Raw genomic sequence first — 18,192 nt, 5'->3', positions numbered from 1 at the left:
ACAGTGTAGATTTGAGTTTGTCCGTGAATAAAAGCTGCACCTTCTCAAGACTGTGTTGTTTTCCAGCTGTGGGAATTGGCATCGCCATGATGATCAGCTCTGCCTACGTTAAGGTAGTATTAGTATTAGTAGTACAATAGAGTTTACTTGTTTTTTTTTACAAGGCTTTGACAAATACTACAATTATGTCGTCTACCCCATAAAATGTCATGAAGAACATTATGATGTCACAGTGAAGCTGGCAAATTTGACCTTTTGGATAATTCCTTGAAAGCATTCTTGAGATATTGCATGCATGAACATGAGATGGATGGATGGGATGGAAAACTTACATAAACCATCTTAAAAAAATAAATACTCTTATACTTTGAGTTTTTAAGTTTGGCCTGTGTCCCATCTGCTAACATGGAGGGGGTAGGACTTATACTGCAGCCAGCCACCAGGAGATGATCCAAGATGCTTTAGCTTCACTTCTGGGGAGCGATCATGTTGTCCACCTTTATGTCAATGGTTTCAACTCATTATTTTGGTTTGGTACACTCTTCATAATGAAAGTGTCATTTATGCAGCTGTTTTGGCTAAAATGGCTATAGGAAACCCTTTAAGTTCCTTGTCCAGCACCAACTGACAAAGTTAGCAACTAGCCAGTAAACATATTTGAGTATTTATGAGCTGAAGAGACATTAATTTCCCTCAGGAACTGGTGGAGACCAAAAACAGAGCTAAAAGGTGAGTGCATATTGGACTTACATTCGCCAGGTGGCCAGAAACACAACTCCAAATGAATTCTAATGTCGCTCTGTATCAGCTGAATGTGCAAATAGGCAACTGTATACTAACATGTTTACTATATCAACTTTAAAAGGGATAATATGCCAGTATTTACATGGCGATATTCTTGTTAGATTAAAGGAGCACCTTGAGGATTTGGGTCTGCATTTGAACTGTGATCAAACACTGCTGCCATTGACATGAGAGAGTCTCCCGTGACATAAAATCTGGTGAGGTTGCAGGATTGATGACCTTCAGACGGTGCGAAAGTCTGGCACGGTTTCTCAATGCAGAGAATTGCTTACGTATCCTGTTCACCCATCTCCTGCTTGCTCTGCTCCTGACCTCTCTTCCTCTGGCAACCGTATCTTTATTTCCTGCCAAACAGGACAACGGTGTCCAGAGACAGCCTTCATTACAGCTGATTATCACCTTCACAACCTCTCCAGGTCACAGTATGCTGTTCTCCAGTCCAAAGAAATTCATAGAAAGAATACTTTACTATCAAGTGAAAATGTGCGCTTTTACACTGTAGTACTCCTGTTCTTGTCTTTGTGATTGCTCAGTTATTTTTAATATTTCATTTGTTTCTTTGGTTCATTGTCAGCCAAAATTATTCTTTTCACATCATTCAACAGTTTGAACAAGCACAAATTACTTCCATACAAATGAGTGCAATGAGTGAAATGGAGGTACAGGAGCTGTAAAAAACTGAAGACTTTTTAATGAGTCATGAGTCAGATGTTGTCAGCCTTGCTCTGTTGGCAAACACAGTAACTGTCAGTGCAGAGGGACTCATACAGAAAATGACTAACACTTTCCAAAAAACCAAGAATTGACCTCAACATAATATCTCAAGTGGCTGAAGCCAAAATTAGGATACTTAAAAACTGAGATCTTTCCACAAAATGTACACCCTCCAACAACGAAACACAGAGACAGAGCCAACTGCACCTGCAGTGGACCAGACCCCATTACGTCTTCTCTCTGTTCTCTTTCTGCCATTGTCTCGTTAGTACCTGTTCTATCGTTCTCACTCTCACTTTTTCTGTCTCTCCCTTCCGACCTGATTTATCCCTTTCCTTTTCTGGCTCAGCCTGTTTCCTTCTACCCATTGTTCACTGGCTGCATGCAATCCTCATCAAGCTCCTCTCCTCACCGCCCTCCGTCTCGTCCCGGTATTCAACTCAAATGTGCTCTCTTATGCATGCAGCTCTCACTGGCAAGGTTTGGCTACTATCAACTCTATCTGTGAGACCATTGTTGCAATTGCCAGGTTGTCTCTGTCTGGTCCCCCTTTCTATCTGTTTGTCTCTCCCATCTCACTGGCTGCACTCCATCTTCCCTCTGTTTGTAGCCTATGATAGGTGGAATAAGGAAATTGGATCACTCTCACTTCCAAAATAAAAACAATTTCCAGCTCTTTTTGCTCAAATGCAGGAAGAGCAGCAAAGTTAATTTGAAAAGGTGTAAAGAACTAGAACTACTGCCTTGTGGTTGTATTCCTCCGCCAACCAGTCAAGTTATCATTTATGTCCATGTATGTCCACATGCCCAGATTTAAATATACATGGTGAAGACTTCAAAGGAGTTTAATAAAAAGGTTTTAAGGAGCAATATGTCACAATTGTGTGTGCTTAGACTGTATATTAAATAGGTTGAAGTAGTCCTATTTAATATACAATATAAGGTAGAAGTGAGTTAATTTGAACTTGAATTAATTAACAGGCATACAAAAAAGTTAGTTAAAGGGACACCACGGCTGTAGCATTAAACTTAAATATCAAGGAAAATATTTCCTTGATATCTGATGACTTATGGTCATTTTCTGATTTATTATTATAAATGTATTACAGATTAAGTGTATTTTTAGCAGAACGTAAGCTGTCACTATATTGACATGTATGATTCCAGTGAATAATTTTCACTGAGTAACTATTTCTGTAGAGGAGTATGGAGGATTGGTAAGAAAGCTGAATATTATGATGTCATAGTGAGAATGACCTTTGAGCTTTTGGATATAAAATGTCACCACCTCATCATTTTATCCTATTGGACATTTGTGTGAAATCTAGTCATAATTATTTAGTGAAATTCTTGAATTTTGGCCAAAAACATGAGGTTACAGTGACCTTAATCTTGCATAGAGACAAAGGTGTCCTGTCCTGGAGACAAGGCTGGCTCCACACATACACATTCTGCTTTAGAGGAAAAACCACCCTGCCTTGTTTGTATTTCCCTAATCTAATCACAGTCATCTTTGGTGGCGCTTAGCACAGGATGCAGCGAAGGTGCCTCTGCAAAATAGTGCTGGCTGCAGGAGGTGTGGGGTGCATTAAAATGACTACATCACTGCAAAAGAAACATTAACTTAGCTTATTTACGTTCATAACATTAGCATCCCAGGTGCTAATTTGCCATTTTCAGCATGTAGGTTGCTATCCCAGAGGTTGGTGTTGTTTCCCAGGGACGTTTAAAATGCAAATAGTGGATGCTGTGATGCCAAGTGAAAGAAGTCACCCAGTGGCAGGCTTGTACCTGCAGAGCGCATCTGGTGAGTCAGACTACTTTAACTTTAACCACCAGTCCATTTGAGCCAAATCTGAAGAAATTCCTTCAAAGGGGTCTTGAGATGTTGCATCCACAAGTTGTATCCTATGTACAGACAGATAGACCTGAAAAAATAATTCCTCCATCCAAAGCTCCAATGCTACACGATTACACGACAACATGATTAACCCCTGCGCCCCACCCCCTGCGTCGGAACCAGATATATTAGTTGGTTAAACTATTTCTCAATATTTTATTCACGCACAATGCCAATTAACTATTGCCTCTAAGATGTTCTGCAAATGCCCGCCACTAGTTGGGGCTGCGGGCCCGTCAGATGGCAGCTCCTCTCGCCATACCCCATGAGTGTGTGTGCCTCGCAGGCCCATGTAACCCCATGACAGCTCGTAAAACCAGCGCAGTTTGGCTGAAAAGGTGAAGCATTCAGTAAGTTGTTGTCATGTTGTGTAGGTTAACGAGCAATGTTTGAATGGTACAGCACAAAATGGCACATATTTCAGCGGCATTTAAAATACAATTCGGTGATTGTAGATGGTGATTAACGGCTTCAAATGGCTCTTAATACACTAAGTATTTACAGTATTTAGCATTATCAATTAATAAATTATGTTCAATTTTAACCGCTTTCTGGGTATTTTCTTACTGTTAGACAAGTCGACTAGTCTAAATTAAATTTTTGCGTTTAATCAACAGGGAAATTAGTCGCCAGGAACATCCCTATCACACGCACACGTTCACACACAAAGAAGCAAAAATATATATAATGGCTGTGACTATCTATGGCTCCGAGACGGAAAACAACAGTTACTAATGAGTCGATTCAGAGGAACAATTGAAGTTGAGCAGATGTTCTGGCTCTATACCCTGTGTAAGTGTCTTTAAAGACAGTGAGAGAAGGACAAAGACGAGTGAAAACGCCACCAGAGGCATTAGCTGTTAAAAGTATAGAGAATATAAAGTCAAGTAACAAAAAAGTTAAACAAACAACAGTTAATGAGTCCACTAATAGACTTATTTAAATTCACAGCATGTGGGCTTTAATTTTGATTAAAATTGCACCCATCAGCTTTTGAGTTTCAAAAGTGTGGGAGTGAGTGTGGGTGTGTGAATGAAGGCAGGGGCACACCACCGGGTGTGTGTATCTGTGTATGCTCCTGAGCGTCAACCGAGGGCTGTGTGTGTACAGTAAGAGTGGAAATGTGTGTGTATGTGTGTCCAAGTGTGGGTGTATGTGTTGAGTAAGTCAATTATGCCATTCCAGCATTACAGTGAAGGAGTGCCCAGTGCCACTAATGCAGTCCCTGATCATGGTGTTAACAACCTGATCTTTAACGCTGCAGTGCATTACGCTGAGAGATTGCACATGTTCTATCAGCACCCACTCACTCAGTGTGCCACAGACAGAGAGGGAGAGGATGAGGAGGGGTTACTGGAGGTAAACAGTGCAGCATACTGCAGTTTCCTGTTTCAAAACATAAGCCAAAAGAATAGATAGATCCAAGGTTCGATAATGCAAATACATTAAAAGCATAATATGAATTGATATATTAGTACAATGTACGATGGAGTTAATTAAAATTATTTAGTATGTAATAATACCATAATTTCTCCATTGCTTTGTTTATTTCCTGCACTCTTGTGGGTGAAGCATTTTAAAATTAAATTATTTTGTAATTTTTTATTTCTAAGCAAATTACACCATGTGAGCAAAAAAGAAGGAATACATATTCATTTACCCAGTGATGACATGGAAGAATTAAAAAACCAGAATTCAAAGATGAAACTGTTTTCGCTCACTGTCATTCTCAAAGTGTGTCTGTTTCGGCAAAAAAAGGACTTCAAAATCCCGTAAAAGAAGGGGATCAGGAATTGGTAAATAATTTTGAAATTCAATCTTTTTTTTTTTTTTTTTTCATTTTTATGTCAACACAAAGTACTACATGAGAGCAAAAAAGAAGGAATACATATTAATTTACACAATAATTATTGGAATAAAAAAGTTCTAGGACGAAACTTCAATCTCAATCTCAAAGTGTATATATATATATACAGTATATATAAATATATATATAATCGACTGTATTCTCTTTTACTTTTAACATTGGCCAACCAATATACCTGCCCTGTCCAACATTTACACCATAAGAATATTTTGATTAATCAAGAGAATAACTGTTAGACTCAACTACATACATGGTGGAACACTCCATATTCCTCTCTGCTCTGAAGCACCATGCATCATCTGCATGTTCGCTCACTTTGATTGTTGAGAGAATTCATGTAATTCAATCTGCAAAAGCTAGCATCACTTTTCTGTCACTTATCTAAGTGAAGCACTTCACTAAATGAAAGACAGTGGATAATCACAAAATAACAGTAACAATTTAATCTCAGGGTTTTTTATTCACTTTTATTTATTTTTCTACTTTCTACTTTTATAAGACTTCCCACTAAATATAACTTTTCTTGAGTATTCCATTTTATATTCATTAAAAAAAATCCTTTAAGTGCAGTACTTTGAAATTTTAGACATTTTCAAACAATATCTTTTATCTTAATTTATCATTGATTTAGTTTTGATGGTCCGTTTAAAGTTAAATTGTATGTCAAACACTTTGAAACGGCCTCTGTAGGAAGTATGCTACAAATATATCTGTGGACATGCATTTAACAGGTTTCTAGAGATGTGTCAGAATCTTTTTCTGAGTGTTGCTGAGTAAGACTCGTGCAGAAAGGTATTACAGTGATGCACACACTTAATTCTGACTTTAAATACTGTGATTTCTCTGCAATCACTGAGTTGAGTAGCTGTCTCTTTAGCAATTTTATTAATTTAAGCTGCTGGAGTGTAACTCATTTATTGTATGCTCCTTTTTTAAGCATTTGTGTAATCTTTTTAAATTACAGCCTTGGGTATAATGGCCAAAATTGAGGTTGTCAGTGGCTGAAGTGTGTATATGGCAAAAAGATACACTTGCTCATGCTGCTTTAAAAGCAGTCAGGAGTACCTTTCACCTTATAGAGGAGCCCCTATGGAGCTCAGTATCCTATGTGTGCACCCAGTCATACAGAAACAGTTCATTAGAGTGTGACCCACATGCACATGCTCACAAATAAATAAGAACACTGGTGTTGATTTTGATAAATACTCTTGCTGCAAAGAGCACAACAGTGAGTCAACAGCCTCGAGGGGAGAAGAGAGAGCGTGAGACAGAGAAGAGACCACATGTGAAGCGGGGGTTTGACCGTGACGCTCCACCCTCTGGTGTTCACTTTTAACTCTCATCTCCACTTCCACTCTCCTCTTCTATTCACCCACCTCCCTGCTCTCTTTCTCCACGGTTGGAGAAGGGGGAGACACCACTCCCAGAGTGTGGAAATGTGACTGGAAAACAACCAGGGGGCTCGGATACAGGTAATCAGTGAGTAAACAAGACAGCAGATTGAGTAAATAACTCGGAGGAAAGGCCAAGTAGAGGGTCATATTAGGGTTGGGTGATTGGACGACTATATCGTCTATCGACGATGGGCTGAATCCATCGCCGATTGCTTTTTATGTCCGATTTTTAGGGCGATATTTGTCATTTTATTTTGCAAATGTCTGCAGAGTGACAGCCTCTGCTCTGCACTGTGCTCTCATCCAGCAGCGCAGTACACACCCACTCAGCTGACCATGAGTGCGCTGAGCTGGGTGACGAGTGAGAGGTAAGCAGCCCGCAAAACCAGACTCTTTACACTCTTTTCATGCGGTAAAGTGATGATTTATTTTTGACCAAACCAGAGTTGGTGATTGTTGGAAGAGTGGACAGAGTAACAAAGATGGTTTTGGTGAGATTTACACATTTTTCTGTCGAGTTTAAATGAGGTGTGTTTTCTGAAGAGTTATGGGGCTAATTAAGGTCGGCTTAGTTCGGTAAAGGAGAGAAACATGAATTCAGAAGGTGTTCGTTTGTATTTCTCTGTTTAAAATAAAATATAACATGACTACAATCTATAACAGTCATGTGAAGCTAAAATGCTCATTACACATGGTCGTGTGTGTGTGAGAGAAAGGGGGGCGAGGACAAGTTTTTATCAGTGTTTTGGGGCAGAATTAACAATTACGGTCATTACTGTTTAATTTGCTGAATATTTTTACAATTAATCGATTAATAGTTTTGTTTATTAAATACCCCACATATGTGAAAAATGCTCCTCACAACTTCCCAGAGCTTGAACTGACATCTTCATATTGCTTTTTTTTTAGTCAAACCAACAGTCTAAAACCCAAAGCCTCTTCATTTACTATTATAAATGACAAAGAAAAGCAACAGATCTTTCTGTTTATGAAGCTGCAACCAACACACATTTTCTTGTCAATAATTGAAATAAATGGTGAGTAATTTTCTTTTGATTGACTAATCAATTCATCAACTAATTGTTGCAGCTCTACAGTGTTATGAACTATAATCAGAGCAAAGTTGTATTTTTGGTACAAAAAGTAATAATAAACACAGAAAGTATGAATCTGTGGAAAAACAAAGTATGATTTTAAAACAAGCTGCATGCTATTTAGACACATCTCTGTGTAGCCAATGTTCTCTGTCCAAAGGAAATGAATAATTAATTGGTTAAGTCAGTCCTTATCTCTTCAGACTCTCTCTAGGCTTAGCACTGAATTGTTTAGAGAGACTCAGGGACGTCATGTCAGGTAAGAGAGAACTTCACCTTTCGCTCCTTTTCTCAGAGCTTCTATGGGACATACTGTATATAAAACACAAGTGAAACTGACTGTTAGCTGTGTGATGCACCATAACTCCGTGGTGTCCAGGTTCAAATCTGATTGTCTGCTCACACTACTCTAGTTTTCTGGAAAGCACAGTGTTGGTAGTTACTGTGTGTTAGTTTAAGGACCAGAATGTAGGACAGAACTATTCAACTTCAACAGCAAGTGGGCCAGATAGGAAAATCACTGGGAGTCCGTTGGGCTGCATAGAATACTTTCTCACTAATGGCTACAAAGAATTCTGGCAGTATGTTATTACATTTTACTACAAAGAATAAATTAGTCATGTGCATCCCTTTTCTTTCACTTTAATGGCATCTTTATAATCCGTTTTAGACAGCAGCCACTTCATACAAAAATGTAGGAAAGTTATGTTTACAAGGCTTGATACAGAAGTGAAAAACTTACATCTAAACAACAAGGAGACATGAGGTGTTTTTCTATCAGGTCCATATGTAAAAAAAAAACAAGAGGCATATAGTAAAACCATAAACAGGCCTGTTTATAAGATCCTCCTCAACACTTCCAAGCAGACATAAGATTCTATTTACAGCTGTATATCTTTTTTTTTCATGCAACAGTGTTCTTACCCACATTTTCTTCTAATTAGAAAATTGATTGGCTTTAAATAGCCCATTTTACTGTCATAAGGACTGTATCATGTTTTTTTTCATGTCCAGACACAGGTAAAAGCATGACCCCTTCAAAGTATTGTTGCCATCACATGGTGGAAACAACTATACGATTAAACGTCCCCACCCACACTAGTCGGCACCAGAAACACTAGTGATTTAAAATGTTTAAAAATAAAATATTTATCAATATTTCATTCATGCACGATGCCAGTTATCTGTTGCCTCTAAGATTTTATGCAGCCACATGCCACTAGTCGGACGGCAGCCCCTCTCGCGCAGTGCGTATGCCCCGATCGCCCTGGCAACCCCGGATGTTTATATCAGCAAAGTCGGACAGATGAATGTAGACTGTGACAGAATAAGCTGATATATATTCACTCGACTGGAGAAACGTGCCCACATTAAGCACAGACATAAACCTGCAAGCGGAGCTGCTGCTGCTAGAACTGCTAATGTTAGCCACACTGTGTGTCAGGCTGGCAGCTAATGTTAGCTCTGGGTCCTCTACACACAGACACTGTGACCCTCTTCGGTCTGAAAAGGTGAAGCGTTTAGTGAGTTGTTGTCATGTTTTGTACATTAATGTGTAAGGCTTGTATTGCACAGTGCGAAGTAGCGTGCATTTCAGTGGCATTTAAAGTACGATTTGGCGATTATAGACTGTGATTAACAGCTTCAAATGGCTCTTAATACACACAGTTTGCGCAAGTTCCGGAAGTTGTTTGGGCTATTGGGCGTATTTGTGCATTATATGTCAGACAGACAGGGCCAACTCTTGAATAAATGACCTAAAAATCGGACAGGGCAGTGAAGCAGAGGATACTCTGAATACACACTCAGGTCAAATAATTTTTGCCAGTAACAAGACGAGCAAATTGGCAAATCAACAAGCATGCGGCCACCTCTCTGCACTCTATGGTAATACCCTAGACAGGGGAGTGTGAGAACAAAAGAGAGACAGAGAGAAGGAAAAAAAGGAAGATTAAGCATTTCTCTCCCATTGCTCCCTCCAGACTGGGGCTACATTTTCAGTCAACATCAGGCTTGGCAATTGGCTGTTTGTCTCCAGCCTCCAAGGAAGGATTTCATTGGCTGCAGAGGGCATGGGAGACTGCTCTCTGCTTTCCTATTTACAGTACATGAGCACTGCGGGTAAAAGAGCAAGGGAGGAAAATCGCAGCAGATTACCGTGCCAATTTCACATGGAAGCAGAAGAGCTCTGGAAAGGATAGATAAGGAAATTCCTATCAAACCGCTGCCAGCCAAATATGTATCCAATAGCGAAAAAACACACAAACATTTTATAATAAACCCCCGAATAGTGATGGAGGAGGTTTCACCCTACAGCGTAGATGTGGTATTTTTAGCACAGCTGGTGATAATTACCATCTATTCACCATGTTCTGCAGTAAAACGCACTATTAGAAATGCCACCATCAGAGCTGTGCAAACACACACACACACACACACACACACACACACACACACACACACACACACACACACACACACACACACACACACACACAGGTATACACAGCACTCACAAAAATGTACACGCATATTAATATTTGTGTATGTAAACAGCAACAAAAAAGCTACAGCAGTTTGTGATCGCTGCTACATTATGCTCAACCATTTAATTTACTGCTCAGGCAATTCAAAACACAATTAGCAAGAAAAATTAATGGCTGCAACATCATTTGCCAAGAGGTACTGAAAAACCTGCTTAACCATACTCCAATACACACACACACACACACACACACACACAGACTAACATGGATGCAGAATGATAGCCAGACAAAGACAGTCTGTTATTATTACTCTGATGACCGAGCCTGTGAAGCAGGGATTAATTTGTGACGGGTGTCGCAACACGATGCAGAACCTCCCACATTTGGACGAGGACTTTGACTGTGACTATCAGTATCTTTCAATACTTTAATAATCTTCTGAAAAATATGATGCAAGTATTTCAGTCAGTCCATTATTTGCCGTTCATGTTACTTGATAATCATTTAAGTAAGCGTAACTTTCATTCAGTCAGACCAAACAGGCCAAACTCACTTCAGCGGATCAGCACTGCAGGGCGGTGATGGGATGAAAGGATGGAGTATACTAGAGGAACATTTATTTTGTAAAAATAAAATAGGTAAGCACATGTGTTTTGTGTTACCATTGTGCTGTTAATGACTGAGTGATTTATGATGATGATGATGATGATGATACTGACCAAATTTCCTTGCTACTATCAAGTGCCAATTCATTCTAAATCAATCGGTGCCAAATTTCAGTTGGCCTACATGCAAGCATCTGGCTGAGAGAGTAACTAGAGTATGGAGGGAAAAAGAAACAGAGAAACTGCGGTTTTGTTCCTGCAACTTGTTCAAGTCACAGTGAGTCTGGGTAACATGATCAGCGGTAGAGTCGTTTGTATACCAGGCAGACAGGACATAGCGGTTGTAGCGCTGTGCTTTGCCTCTCTGTGCTCTACCTCGCGGTGAGTCTGGAACAAATTTATTATCATGCGAAAGCCCCTTAATAGCTATGCTGGGTATTGGTGCACAATACTTTTTAGGTACCATTTGAAAAAAATAATCAGGTATTCTTCCATTCACGATGGGTTTCGAATGAAGCCCTCTATTGGTATCAGTACCTTTTTAAGGATACTGGTATTGGTACTGGTGTTGTAAAGCCAGCTGAAAATGGTCGCAAGTGTGGCTACACTTTTCAAAACTCAAAGCAGCAACACTCGCTGTAACACTTGTAATGTGACATGCAATGCTGGCCTGGGTAACCCACCTAAGCTGAAGAGAGTACTATGTTTAGCCTGAAAGGCCACTGCAGCAGCTGAAGCTAACATTAGTGCAGCTGCATTGAGCACCTAAAAAGTGTAATTCAACAAAACTCAAAGTGAGGCATCTACAACTTCATCAGCATCCCAGGTGGTTAATTGTTTTTTGGAGTTGTTGTTGGAGATAGCTGGGCTTATTTCAGTGTGGTTTAGCTTTCTTACTAGCATTAGCCAACCCTCAGCCACTGGCAGTGTCCGAAATTCCTTGCCAACATGCTATTTAGTACGCTACAACAGTGTATGAGATTTATTAGTATATCCAAAACCTTAGTATGAGTAGGCCTGGGCGATATAGCCAAAAAAACCTGTCACGATAGTGAAGTTTCATATCGGTCGATATCGATAATTATTGATCGTGTAAGTTGTGACTGATTTGTTGTGTACTCCGAAGGGTGGAAGTGGCTGAGGGGATAAAATAAGTTTGTTGTATTATATTGCAACAATACTACAGGGATGACTATTGGTGCTTTGACAAAATGTGAGATTATTTTATAAATAATCATCAGTAATGTGGATATAATGCCTAAGTGAGTAAAGGCAAATAATAGATCAGCTGGAGCAGTCTGGTAAATTCTCAAAATGACATCATTAAACTGTAATACAGCCTTTAAAACTAGGAAAGGACAACACTTCTGACATATCATGATACAACATTATCCAAAACCTATCACGATATCTAGTCTCATCACAATATAATATCATTATATTGCCCAGCCCAAAGAATGAGTATGAATATTAACATCTGTGAAGTGCATATTATTAACAGGATAATATAACAGTATGCAACTTCACAACAACTACATAACATCTCAGCTTCCTCTGAGACACAAACACAGCGTTAATTGCTCTGGTGACAGACTGACAGGCGGCAGTTTGTAGATTGTAGTTTCAGGTTTGTGAGGAAGGGATTTTTATTTCATGAGGTGTTTAAAATGTTCTTCATGGGGAACAATCTCGTAGAACTACAACAATGGATCAATTCATCAATTATTAATCAATTATTGAATTAATCGCCAACTATTCTGAGAATCAATTAATCGCTTTGAGTAATTTTTTTAAGAAAAACTGTAAAAATGATCTATTTTCAGCTTCTTAATTGTGAATATGTTTTGGTTTCTTTACTCCTCTGTCACAATAAACTGAGTATCTTTGGGCTGTAAGCAAAACAAGACATTTGAGGACGTCATCTGAGGCTTTGGGAAACATTGATTGAAATTTTTCACAATTTTCTGACATTTTAAAACAAACAACTGTTAACGAAAATAATCAACAAATTAATTTACTATGAAAATAACTGTTAGTTGCAGCCCTACTATGTTGAAACTAAGATGTTGTTGCTTGTTTTTTTTGTTTTTTTTAACTAAAATTACATTTTTGTTATTACGGAGAAATTAAACTATCAGTTCACACATGAAGGGAACCCAACCCTACTGGTTACTGGTAGGGTGCTGTGCAAACATGATTGTGTCTGATGAAAACCTGTAGGTGCAACAAACAATGGGCTCTGCATTGTGGCTCAGGTTCAGAAATTAATCTCTGTAATGAAGTAACACTGCATCATACGCTCACTGCATCTGCCATTACGTTAATCTCTGATTAAAGTAGATGCTATTACTGTGGTCACACACCACGCTAACAAGCATCTGGTAGGTACATGTAATTGTCATTATCATGATCATTTATCTCCTCTCTCTTTCCCTTCCTTATCCTACTTTTGATTATTCCCAATTCCCACATTTTCGCCACAGTATATACATAATACAGGTACAGTGATATAACAAGTGTTCTTGTATAGAGGTATTTGAACTTGATAATGGTGTCTCACTTTGTCCGAGACATTGTGAAACTCTACATTGCAGTATACACTCTGTATCAGCCATTATCAGCTCTGTAGCTGTGTCATTAAAGCTGAAACAAAGGGACACTCACTTTGCTGGGCTCATCTCATCGCCGCCAAGTAATTACTGGCATAAAGCACCGCTGTGAGCCCACACAGTGTTACTGGCCCTCAAGCAGCATATGAAAACACAAACACTCACAGACAGGCGTCACAAAGTGACACATACAGGCAGACACACAATCACATATCCACAAGAACACACAAAATTGCCATCCTAGATAAATACATGCCAAACTCAAGTATGCATCTGTGAAGGCAGTTTTGTTAACATGCAAACTTGTGCATAATGACCAGTTTGCAACAGGCAGAAACTCACAATTTACTCTTCATTGACAAACCCATGCTTGTTTTATTACAGTTGTGTGTGTTAAGTTGTATGAGATGTTTCTTTAAACTGATGACAGAATGAATGTGTGAATTAGGTTCCTGTTCTGTTGTAAATTCCTCAGTGCCAAGTGAAAAGGAGTGGGCGGTAGTGAACACACACACACACACACACACACACACACACACACACACACACACACACACACACACACACACACACAAAGCAATTCTGCAATGAAATGCTACATTTTTCTCTATTGGCTGATCTCCCAGTGTACCTGTTGCTTCAGCCGGTGATAAACGTACATTTTCCAGGATGGTGTTCAAACCCAGAGTGAACTTGTTGCAATCAGCTGTGAGCGATTGTGCAGGTGGAGCAAACACCATTTCCAGATAGAAGAAAGAGAGATGGACTTAATCCAATTGAAACAGGCACAGTTTCTCAAAACACAACACTGTGAGGCCATGTTGCATTATGGTCTAAATTTGGATCTCTTACTTTTTTGGTGCAAAATTGTGAGTTTTTACAGAAGCATTTGCTGATTCTTACATGAGCTTTGTGAAATCCACAGGCCTATAACTAATGATGACTTTATTTATCAGTTAATCTGACAATTATTTTCTCAATTAAGTGATTAATACAGATTTTTTTTTAATTTCTACTTTATGAAGTTATGTATTTCTTGTATTTTGTGTCTTGTTTTTTAATGCCATATGAAGTTGTAAGGTCTTTTATGCCACCCTGCAAAGCATTTTGCATGTATGAAAGATGCTATATAAATAAAAGTTATTGTTTTTATTATTAATAGTGTTGTTGTTCTCTTATTGTTTACAAAAAAGAAAAATTGATGATCAAAATAGATGCTGATTTTCTTTCTTGTTGTAGTTATCTAAGTTGTTATCTAAATAGTGAAAATTATTCCATCCAAATGGGCCCACTTATACCAAGTTTTGCTCCACTTTGAAGCAATTTTAAGTGTTACACAATGAATCTCCCTTTAAAGGACCAGTGTGTTGGATTTAATGGCAACAGTGAGGTTGTAGGTTGCCACAAAATGAATACTGCTTACCTCACCCTCCCTTTCCAAGGTCATAGGAGAAAATACATTAGCTGCAAAACTGCTGCAAAAACATGAAAGACAGTATCTAGAGCCAGTGTTTAGTTTGTCCACTCTAGGCTACAGTAGAAACGTGCCTCTATGGAAGAGGACCTGCAGCCTCTGCAGATATAAATGGTTCATTCTAAAGTAATGTAAACACAGTGATTCTTATTTTCAATTGAACATTCACCAATTTAAACATACTTATGAATATTACATTCCATTTCTGAAATATTCTGCTGATAAATTCCCTTAAATCTTGCATGGTGGTTCTCTAAAGCAGAGAATCAAGCAGGTGTCCAAAAATAAGAAAGGAAAGAAGTTCTGTGAGAGGAAGATTCAGAGCTGGACAGCAGTCAGTGGTTAAATTTAGTAATTGATCCTTCTTAATGGTCCATGACAGCAGCAAACCTCCGGGTATTCACTGTAATGCCTTGAAGAGCTGACAGAGTAAACACATACTCACCGCCACAGGCAGAGACACAGGCACACATAACACACACGCCACAGACTTTATAAGTAGTTTAGCAGCAAATACTCCCAAGTCAGCTTAGCATCATATTTGCTCTTTAAAACTCAAGTTTCTGCTGTCGCTCCTCCTACTTTAATAAACTCTGCTCTGAGATGTGCACGATGCGCAGCAAACTCAGGCGAAAACATCACAAGTGCACTGCCTCTCTCTCTCGCTCCCTCTCTTTTTGGCTCACATACACACACACACACACACACACACACACAATACAAAGCTGCACTCTAAAAATTAAAGCTGCTCAAATGGATTTGAGGCAGAACCATGAGAGCAGAGGCTGGGTTTGGGGGTGTGTATGCAGATATGATTAACTGAATGCATTTGCCCAAGTCTGCAGAACTGAGGGTGGAACTCCCAGGGAATAGTTTAAAATTTGTTGAGTTTTTGAGTAGGGAATGTGACAGTGATATAATACCATTAATAATTCACGATTTATGTTGCAGGCTCAAAATGTGTTTGTCACAAGAGTCAATTCTGGCATGAAAGCATGAGGATTAATGGCTTCACCTCTAACAAAATATATACTGTGAGATGCTTCCCACACACAATTTCATCTTTAGCTATTATTATTACACATCTGTAGGTGCTATCGTGATGCCGTAACTAAGCAGTAGATTGATTCTACTGAATCTGAAGTGTTGGACTACAATATCCTAGTTTCCTGGAAAATATGAACCTCACATGATGGGGTGGAGTAAAGGTTTTTAACTCATCCTGAGTCCAGGACAAAGTTGAATTGGCTAATTTCATATTTACATATTTATATAGGTCTATATTTATAGGAATAAATATATAATCACGATTATTTTTGGCTTATATTGTAATTGCAATGTAATTTGCAATATTAGAGGGGAGCCCTATATATTATTTATACAGTTATGAGAAGAGTGACTTCATCATAGTGGCTGATGACCTGATAACTATATCAGCAGACAGTGTAGCAGCATCTGTGTAGTTATCATGACTGAACGATGGCAAAAACTACAAAATTTTCACCCAGATTATGACAAAGTAGAATTTTCCATTAAGGAAGAAAACTCCTCCTTTTGCTACCAAAATAGCTGAAAACTTTGTGCAAACACCAGTGAACATCAAAACCTCACATTTACTCTAGATGTGTTTCCCATTAAGTACATACAAACAATAAACTCAAGCGTCATGATAGCTTATATATATTTCAGTAATTAGGCATAAAGCAACTTTCTGAAAACCAGTAAAATTACAGTTTATGTGTTATTTTTTAACGTATAATGTAATAATAACTGAACCTGCGCACTGCTGCTAACTGTGTTGTAGTTGCCATTAGCTAGTCAGCTCAGTCAGCAGCCCTGTTTGGCTTGGACACCGACCATCGGCCTCTGAGACGGATGGAGGCCATTTTGACCACTGGGAATACAGTACTGAGGTGATATACAGCAGCTCCTACCAGGACTTTTACTCCAGGTTCAATGAAGATGGTTAAGCAGTGACGTTTAGAGCTGCAACAATTAAACTTGAATCATTTATTAATTGATTATTAAATTAATCTTCAACTATTTTGATTATTAATTAATCGATTTGATTATTTTTTAAGAAAAAAAAATCAAAATTCTTTGATTCCAGTCTCTTAAATGTGAATATTTTTTCGTTTCTTTTCTCCTTTATGATATCAAACTGAATATCTTTGGGTTGTGGGCAAAACAAAACATCTGAGGACAACTAGTTGACTAATCTAAATTAAAATTTGTGTTCTACCAACAGGAAAATTTGTCACCAGGAACATCCCTACTAACAACTACTATTCAAACAGGAAAATCACCTGCTTTGCACCATTTAACATCCACTGCTCTGACCACATAGCTGGATGATCACAGCTAATTTTGCACTATGAGCTAAGTTTGAAGAACATTTTTCCACACATTACTTTTGTGACTCATGCAGTTTATAACATTAAAATCAACTCCTCATGATGTCCTCATATGCTCTCAGTCATTCTGATTTGTTTTCTATCCCCTGCATGCATGCCAATCTCACTGATGACATCACCCAGAAATCCATCTCTTTAGATTACTGGCTCAATGCGACGGCTCAATGTCTAAAAACTTTTTTCACTCACACACAAAATGTAAAATCATGACGGGATAGGGTGGATTTTTTTTGCTTATATAATTATATCTGTATATATGTTTGTTGTGACTTGTGCTCTTGTGAGACTGCGAATACCTGATAGCGTGACGGTGTCAGGACAAAACATATGCTGACAAAAAGATTATAGAGAGATGTGGACTAACACTCACTTTTAAAATAGAAAAGACTGTTAAGCCCAGTGAAGCGAAACACACTACAGAACAAGATTCCTAATGCCTTTTCTCCCCCTCTCGGCTCTGTTGTGTTTACAGAGGCCCTTGTCATTCACTGGGCCTTTTCCCTCACTAATCTCAGAAGCACTGGGTTCTGTTGGATAAATTATTTTCAGCCTGATTTAATTAATAAGCTTACAAAAGCAGGGAGTGGATGTGTTAGTCGTTATAATGTTTGTGTGGTCAGAAAACACTGTAGATCCAGAGGACACATATATACATACCTGTAAGTCTGGATCCTCCTCATGCTGGAGGTGGGCTTCCTCTGCCGCCTCCACCAGCCTCTAGAGGATGAAAAGAGAGGAGGAGACGGGGGGGATATAATAGTTTTAGCACAAAAGTGAATTGATTAGTGGGTCAAAGATAATAGGCAGAGAAACATCCATGCAGAAAGTAGC

General features: G+C 38.7%; 1 protein-coding gene across 3 annotated transcripts in view; it reads right to left on the bottom strand.

The window, feature by feature from the left end:
* The window catches only part of cacna2d3a (calcium channel, voltage-dependent, alpha 2/delta subunit 3a), a 190,267-nt gene that overhangs the window by 102,963 nt on the left and 69,112 nt on the right, over positions 1-18,192 (bottom strand). For all 3 annotated transcript variants that reach the window (XM_084721164.1, XM_084721162.1, XM_084721163.1), the window contains one exon: positions 18,019-18,078. In XM_084721164.1, the coding sequence (XP_084577290.1) occupies positions 18,019-18,078 (60 nt within the window). The remainder of the gene's footprint in view (positions 1-18,018; positions 18,079-18,192) is intronic.

This window comes from Lutjanus erythropterus, chromosome 6, assembly GCF_056507025.1.
Source record: "Lutjanus erythropterus isolate fLutEry1 chromosome 6, fLutEry1.hap2, whole genome shotgun sequence".
In the NCBI taxonomy this organism is placed as follows: domain Eukaryota; kingdom Metazoa; phylum Chordata; class Actinopteri; order Lutjaniformes; family Lutjanidae; genus Lutjanus; species Lutjanus erythropterus.
The sequence above is the reverse complement of the archived record's forward strand: the minus strand, read 5'-3'. Positions and strand labels throughout refer to the sequence as shown.